This window comes from Lathyrus oleraceus, chromosome 4, assembly GCF_024323335.1.
Source record: "Lathyrus oleraceus cultivar Zhongwan6 chromosome 4, CAAS_Psat_ZW6_1.0, whole genome shotgun sequence".
Lineage (NCBI taxonomy): Eukaryota > Viridiplantae > Streptophyta > Magnoliopsida > Fabales > Fabaceae > Lathyrus > Lathyrus oleraceus.
The window spans coordinates 394,504,673-394,513,422 of NC_066582.1; the positions used below are offsets into that span (position 1 = coordinate 394,504,673).

The 8,750-nt window shown below is 34.6% G+C and overlaps 1 protein-coding gene across 1 annotated transcript; it reads right to left on the minus strand.

The window, feature by feature from the left end:
- Positions 1-1,078: 1,078 nt before the first annotated feature.
- On the minus strand, positions 1,079-7,899 carry LOC127075636 (SAC3 family protein C). Its single transcript, XM_051017089.1, has 8 exons — positions 7,580-7,899; positions 5,468-5,568; positions 5,089-5,310; positions 2,485-2,706; positions 2,280-2,365; positions 2,015-2,111; positions 1,685-1,777; positions 1,079-1,579 (listed from the first exon to the last, which is right to left on the minus strand). The coding sequence occupies exons 1-8, from the start codon at positions 7,809-7,811 to the stop codon at positions 1,421-1,423; spliced, it is 1,212 nt and encodes a 403-aa protein (XP_050873046.1). The 5' UTR covers positions 7,812-7,899; the 3' UTR covers positions 1,079-1,420.
- Positions 7,900-8,750: the final 851 nt, after the last annotated feature.

Below are 8,750 nucleotides of genomic sequence, written 5' to 3' on the forward strand. Positions count from 1 at the left end.
CCCAATACTCACTCCAATTTCTAGCATCACTACAATTGGATTCAAGGTTCAAAGTAATCCAATATGTGAGATCAACCTGCAAGAAAACATCAAAAATATTAGTTGGAACCATGTTTTCCCAAACTTGCATGGCACGTGGGCAATCTCTAAAGGCATGCATAATAGTTTCCACACTCCTCTGGCATAACTTGCACATAGCTTGGCTAATCCTCATTTTTCTTTTGTTGTAATTGGGAAGCAATCTATCATGAGCCAACATCCAGAGGAAATACCAAACTCTCTCCAGAAACGAATCCAGTTTGATTGGGAGAAACCAGCAAAGACATTAACCACCACCCAAACTTTCCAAACAAAGTCATCTACTTTGCTTCCAACAGTTTCCCAAGATTTTTGATAAATGCCTGCGTGAAAACTGTCTGGTCCAAGAGCTTCTCGAGGGCTCATAGAAAACATTACACTTTTGATTTCCTCATTTACTTGCGAGGCCATGCATTGATAATCTTCATCTTTTAGATAGGGAAAAGTGATGATCATCTATTTCCACCTACAAGTCGTGTCCTTGAGAGCAAACAAATTTTTCTAAAATAATTATTAACCAATAATTGCAGTTGCTCATTTAGTTCCCCTGATCATCTTTAAGCATTACAACTTTGTTGTAGCGTCTTCAGTTTATGGTCTTAAAATTTAAGATGGTAGTATTTTGTATTTCAATCTCCGTCTGTTAACCATTTTGCACAAGATCTTCTGTTAACCACTTTGCACAAGATCTCTAAAACCACATAAGTTCTTCCTTTTTTAGAATATTGCTTAATTCTTCTTGCTCTTCAAGTTTCTTCAATCCTGCATAGTTATCATTCGTTTACAACGTTAATTGGATTCTATCCAATCTTGCCATCAACTCCTTGTTTATTACTTGGTCAAAAGTGCTATATTTCCAAACTCTGATGCTTTCAAGCAGCAGACTTGGAAATGATAAGGGAAAAACATAGGAAAAATAAATCAGATCAAATGCAATATGAAAAGGGAAATTAAACTCTTAATTTTTATGTAGGGATTTTTTTTTTTTTGAATCTTATCCTAATAGTGGAAACTTTCATTTATTAAAGTCTATTAACACTTGCAATGTTTGCCTTGTTTACAAATAACATAAACACCTATACATTAACAACATTCTAAATATAAAATCAAATGTACACTTACTAGTACAAATATGCAACAAGATCACTTTATAGTACACAGTGTGTTCCCATGTTTCCCAAAAGCATCACATAGAGATTCCAACGAATTTATATAATTGGTCTATGCAGTCATTTCCATACTTCGAAAAACTGATGAAAATTGTTGCAACAATCCATTGATCATTTTGGTTCCAACCTCCTAGTATTGCGGGAGGCATACATTTGAACTGATGTTATAAAAACTACCTCTCATAATCTTGCAAGCCCAAGAAGCTATATTTCTGGAACCCACCTTTAGGGGGACTGAAGGTAGTTTGCTTTGTTTGAAGTAACTTATTTCCAGATTCATCTATACATGTCTCAAGACTGCAAGAATGGCAAAAAGATTCCAGATCCGACTCCTGTCATGGTTGAAAATAGCATTTAGGGATAAAATTACTTGTTATCATGTTCCAAGGAATTATCTCCCTGGATTATAATTTTAATCTTTGAAACAGAGTCCATACCTCTATCATCAGGTGTCTTGAGAGGTTGGACAAAGGATATGGATGAAGTTTGTAGCCACCAAAATTTATGTAAGATAAAGCCAGTGAACGAACCTATAAGTACACACAAGGAAAACCAATATCATTACATGTAGAAATTTATGGCAAAAAGAAGTTCTTAAAAGCATTTATATAAAGAATTTAATTCTTTATTTGAAGCATGGTTTCTTTTCAAGCCAAATATCACCAATAGATGTATGCATGCGACAAGTCAGAAATAAAATAAATAACTAAAAAATAAAAGAGACAGAATATTAGGAAAAGGTCGCAATCTCTGGTTAAAGTAATTACTTCATTGATATAAGGCTCCATAATGCAGTACTGTAGATATGATGCATCAGCTGCTACAGTTCGGAAGAAATCCATATAATTACCCATTCGGAACGAGCTGAAAAGAGAAAAAAGAATATCGGTAATTGGCATACATTCACATTTTTATTATAGAGAAGTGAGATATAGGCTAATGGGAAAACCAACAAAAAATCCATTTAATTTAACCAATAAAGTAAACAAATTTAATAATAGGAGTGAGATATAGGCTAATGAGAAAGGTTACCGTACGATTCTCCTAGCAAAACGCATTTCTTTTGACTTCAATACTGGAGTTGATACATGACTAAACCATAAAGAAAGAGGTTCTCCCTGTGAACCAGAAACAGCTACATTACATAACCTTAAGAGGTAACAAGGCTGGAATTTATTAACAAAAGAGAGAAAAAAAATAACTAATCATATCAATGATGTAGGGATTAAGTATTAACCATTGGCTTGCTGTGAGAACCAAGATTTAGAAGCACATAGAATGAATGGAACTCAGCTTCATTCTCATGTAAATCGTTTGAATTTCTATTTGCTTCATACAGATTGAATAAAGAAGACAATGTCTTTGTGAGCTGTTCCATGTTGAGATGATGAATGGATGCGATGTTTGGATCACCCGTAGAACACCAGAGCTTGCGATGTGATATAACATGAAATTTCACCTGCGTGATTAGATATACTGCTAAACTTATTATCTGAATTCCATGCGTGAAAGGCTGCGAGAGGAAATAAAAATAACTTTTCAAAGAACAAAAATGTCAGGTCCATGCTTCGATAGGTGTGCTGCACTGTATGACCACTGCAGTCCACCTTTGTCTATATATTGTAAGAAATGTGTAATAACATTCAGATTTTTCATCCTTCAATTTGATATTAGAGCCTATCCTAAATCTCTTAATAGGAAACTCACATTTGTCCACACTAAAGATATCTATCTAGTCTTAGGTGGGGGAGATGGTAGGTTGTAGCCGTCTTCGTTGCAGCCTCTATCACTCTCATTGTGTGGGGGGTGAGGGAGTATGATGAAATCCCACATCTACTAGTAATATGGTCAAACTAGTCCTTAAAAAGCTTGGACAATTCTCATGCTTTGAGATAAATGTTTGGGTTGACCTAGGTATGGCCTAATTCTAAGATTGTATCTATACCTATCAAAGATCTGTTACTAGACCACCATATTTGTTCACGCTTGTTTTGCGAGATGTTTGCTCCTATGGGGAAAATGAGTAGTCTCTTTTTGGAAGCACACTTTGGTTAGTAGTTACAGTTCAATGTTAAACTCTACATAGAGACTTGGAGAAAGAAATATATACTGTAATTCCACAAGAATGTGATTCAACCGATCGAAAAAATAAGGTGGGTAGAATTAAACCAAACTGTTGGAAGTTCCACCTTCATTGTGGTCCACCCCTAGTCGCCTAATTGTGGCATTTGGTTTTCCTTAATTGCAGCCTCCAACACCTTCATTGTGTTGAGTTTGGAGGGGCGGATTTAGTCTCACATTGCTTAGAGATATGACATGTGTAGTGTTGATAAAGCTTGGGTGGCCCCCACCTTACAAGTCGGTTTTGTAGGGATGAGTTAGGCCTAACTCACACATTCTAAGATGGTATCAGAGCCTATTTATATCTCTTGTTGGCCTTCCTGCATCGTCCACACTTCATGCTCATTGAGACCTAAGTGTGAGGGGTTTTGTTGGAAACTCCGCCTTCATTGTGATCCACCCCTAATCGCCTAATTGCGGCATTTGACTTGCCTTCATTGTATCGCCCAACACCTTCATTGTGTTGGGTTTGAAGGGGTGAATTTAGTCTCACATTGTTTAGAGATATGGCATATGTAATGTTTATAAAGTTTGGGCAACTATCACCTTACAAACCGGTTTTGTAAGAAAGAGTTAGGTTCAACCCACATATTCTAAGATGATAAAAGTATTTGTTAGAATATTATAAAATATTTTATAATATCATTTATATTAATTTAGAGTATCTTAGATTATTTCTTAGTATCAAATTTGATTATAGTTATTATCAAGATTTGTTCTTAATATATGATTGAGTCTATATATCCTATAAATATGGATTAGTATTGAGCCTTTTGTATAAAGTCAACAGTAATTATCAATAATATTTTTCCTCTCATCTTTTACACATAATCACAAATTCAACAGTACCCAATGTAGGACATAGGCACCCAATAGTATCTAGGTACCTATGTACGCTGCCGAGCATCCCATACTAATCAATGAGAGATGCAGGCACCCCATAACATCCAAATGTCTATCATAACTCATAACAGTGTCTCTGATGAGAGCCTGTCATCTTTCGACGGACAATTGTTCCAAAAACTCCAGCCATAAGTAGTCCTTTTTGAGACATCAGAAACCAGATCTAATACCAATTTGTAACTGGATCAGAATATAAAGAAATATGGTGTTGACTGATGGTAAAATAACTATAACAAATTCCTGAATAGTCGAGAGACAAGAACTCTCAAGAACTCTCAATTCTTATCTTACCAATTACCTCCTTAGTATTTATAACCATCATTGCTTATTTCTCCTAACAAACTCCCTAATTAACCCTCCTTAGTATTTATAATCATCATTGATTCTTTCTCCCTGATTCTCTGACTCTTGTTTATCAAAAGGAATGGATAATAAATTACATATATAGAAAGAGAAACAAACAATGTAAGGATATATACAGAACCAACCCCGAGCAAGCATCACACAATACACATTGAGTCGATCAACCTACCCACCCAGGTTCATAAGAAGCAGGAGATGTAATACCCCTAGCCCAGCGTAGGACTTGTATTTGGAAATATCAGAATCTTCATAGATATTCATCTAGTGTGTTAAATAAATTTTACGGATAAGACAAATAAAACTCAGTTTACTTAAAACTGGAATTTGCAAATCAGGCATCAGAAATTAAATTAAATCATGTACCATAACACAGTCGTAAGAGAAAAGTTTAATTGATAGATGATGAAAAGAAGAAAGCATATAAATCAGAAACATTGGAAAGAGAAAATTATACCATTCCCTCATACATGAAGATAGCTCTCTTGTTTACAATACTTTGCATAGTAAGATCTTGACGTATAGACCTCGTCCTATCAAAGATGAAGTCATGAACTACTTCGAATGGATGCTCCTTAGAATCCAGCAAGCCCAAAAGATAATTTAAAGTATCTTCTAATACAGTAAGAGGTCGCATATCAGATGCTTGGACTTCTTTGATGGATATAGTTCTGCAAAACTGATAAGTGAAATGTCATACGATGCAACCATCCAAGATTAAACTAGCTTAAAAATGAATTCAGCATGATGCTTGAGAGTACATCCTTCCTAAACTAGACAGAAGCACACTTTATAAGGTAAAACAAGATAACACAGGAGTTCGAATTTGATCCTACCTTCTTGACAGCAAGAGCTGGAGATGATTTCCCAGGATTACCATTTAGCCTCTCAAAAACTGCCAAATCTCGAAGTTTCTCGCGCTGGATCCTCTCTCTTTCTGTAGACACAGTGAAAACATTCGAACATAGAAGCTTCATGTAGATATATATTGTGCATGAACTTATAAAGAAAAATAATAGCAACTGATAGTGTCTCAAGATTTAACATGAGACGTGCAAAAATGTTTAGGTGTTACAGTGATTCAACAAAGCTAAGATAGACGACAGAAAGGAAAGCCTTTTTACATTAAATGGAATAAACCGCACAAATGAAATTACACCTCTATTTTTCTTAAAACCAAATCTTCGAATAAGCCATTCAAATTTTTGCCCTTTTTAATATTTTCTCTTGGAGTTTTAGTCTTCCTTTACCTTTAACTACTAGGCTAACATCGACTTGAATAACTCTTTTTACTAGCGCTATTGGTCTTCTCCTCTCATAACCAAACCATCTTAGGCGTTATAAACCATTTTTCCTCTCCAATATATTATTTCTTCTTGTAAGTCTAAGTTGTCGATAGCGCACTATAGTTGCGCAACGGCACCTCGCCGCAACGCTATTGGCCTGCGAGGCGTTATCGACGGTAGGGATCATAGCGGCCGCAAATAGCGCTGTCGTGGCGGTTTGTTGGCCGCTCTATTTTCAAATTGGGGACAATTTTGTAAATTCAAATTATTGTTAAGGGTATATGGGTCTTTTCAACCTTTTTAGCCTAATATTAAAGTCCAGGTGTTGACTTCATTGAGTTCCAGTGTGTTTTGTCATTTTTTTCAGTGTTGTCAATAGCATATGGCAGTCCATGACGCAGAGCCAAACCCCGCCATTCCGAAGTGTCATTATAGTGGGTTATGGCGGAAAAACACACAATATCGGCCGATATTTACCATTGCGGTGAGCCCAAAAAACGCCATGTCTATCGGACATAGTGCCGCCATGGCGGATATTTGATAACACTAGTTTTCCTCTGTGCTTTTTCACCTCCTTTCTGTTTTCCACTATATTTCGTGAATCACCATTGTAAATCGCCTCTTTCATCGCTGTTATCCCCAGCCTTCCTGTTTTCCACCGTTCTCCTCTGCTTTCTCCTCTAATCTGTTTGTGACCGTGTTGCTCGGTTTCTCATTTAATAACAATTATCCTCTGCTTTCTCCTCTAATCTGTTTTTGACCATGTTGCTCGGTTTCTCATTTAATAACAACCATCCTCTGCTTTCTCCTCTAATCTGTTTGTGACCGTGTTGCTCGGTTTCTCATTTAATAACAACCATGGCATTATCATCCTATGCAAGTGTAACAGAAACTTCCAGCAACAAAGGTTATTTTAAACCTATTGGTTACAATCATGATATTGGTCGATAGTGAAACTCTTATAAAGACCAGATCAAGAAAACAACTGTTTGTGATTTTTGTGAGCACCCTTCAGCGGAAGGAATAACACGGGCTAAGAAGCCTCGGTTGAGGATAAGGGGAGAAGTAAAATCTTGCAGAAAAATGACGGCTTATATTTAAACAAATACTGCAGGTGAGTTATGATAAAAATAAAAAAATAAAAAAAACAAGTTGTTACCGGTGTGTATATGGATGGGGTAAATCAAAGAGGAAGGAGGAGGAGGATTCTGAGCAGGAAATATCAAAACATTTGGTCAGTAAAAAGACCTTCAACGGTTGCTTCCACGGCCAATATTAATACTAAAGGCCCCATAAATGCACTTATGTTTCAAAATCCAGAGATATGTAGTAAGAAGACGTTGCCACTAGCTAGAATGAAAACATCAATCAAATATTCTTGTGTGGAAAACACAAGGAAGTTAATTAATCAATACATTACTAGTTTCTTCTATCAGAATGAGTTGTCTTTTAATGACGTGAAGCCTTAAAGCTTCAAGTTGATGATTAAGATGTTGGAAATTATGGGAAACACCATAAGCCTCCATGTTACCATGAAGGAACTATAGAGATTACAAAATTTCAAATTTTCAGCTAGCATCTGGAAATGATAACAACAATCCTACTAACAACTACAAAGAATTCAATTTATTATTGTAAATTAATAATTAATTAAATTTTTACCTGGGCACATATACGAACAAGTTCCAAGTAAAACCCTAAAATTGGAAGATCCTTGTGAATCCTCGTTGAAATCAGAGGTAGATGCGTTACTATTACTACCGGTGGTAGGAGGAGGAGTGACCCTTTGGGAAAAGTTTGAAACTTTGGATTGATGGGTAGCATTGAAAGGGAATTGGTGGCGCCGTGACTGGGAAAACGAAGAGCGACGGTTTCCATTACCACTCTCCATCATAACTCTTATTTCTTCACCATTGTTACAACAGTATATTTTTTATCTATTATTTTGTGCTCTTTTTTTTTATAATTATTATATGAGATTCAACTTAATAATTATCACTCACTTCCTTTCTTCTTTTATATGGTTTTTATCTTTCTTAGACTTATAAATATAAATACAACTAATAAATCAGCTTTGCTATTCCTACACCACTTCTTACACCAAATACTTACACCGTATACACTGTTCACCGTATTTATACGGTGAACAGTGTATTTTAAAAATAAAATAATATTTTTATGAACAGTATTTTTGAACAGTGCGTGAACAGTACATGAACAGTACGCGTGAACAGTGTCTATGAACAGTGATTTAAAATAGTGAAAAAAGTTGGTTAATTAAATGTAAAAAATTGGTTAATGAAGTGTCGAAGTTGGTTAATGAACGTCCAGACATTAAAAATAATTTTGAATAGCCATCAAAATTGGTTAATACAAGTTATAAAGTTGGTTAAAAATATTATGAAATTGGTTAATAAACATTTACATAATAAAAAATAATATTAAAAAATAATATTTTTTATATATTTTTTTAAAATAATATATTATTATAATATTCTACTGTTTACCGTACGGATGAACAGTAGAATATGGGTGTAGGTGTAGAACTAAGTGTAAGAATATCATTTTTCCTAATAAATTTAGTTAACTTTTATCTTTCTTCTATTACATTTTAATTTTATTTGTCTTCCTTTATATAAATTATTAAAAATATTATTAAAAAATAATATATAACATTAAATTTAACTTTTTAAACTACATCAAATAATTTTTATAAATATGATGTTTAAAAAGAAATAAAGGGACCGATTGATTAATAGGAAACGAGCTCATTGAATTTAGGATATTAAGAAAAATGATAAAAATATAACTTTATATATATATATATATATAT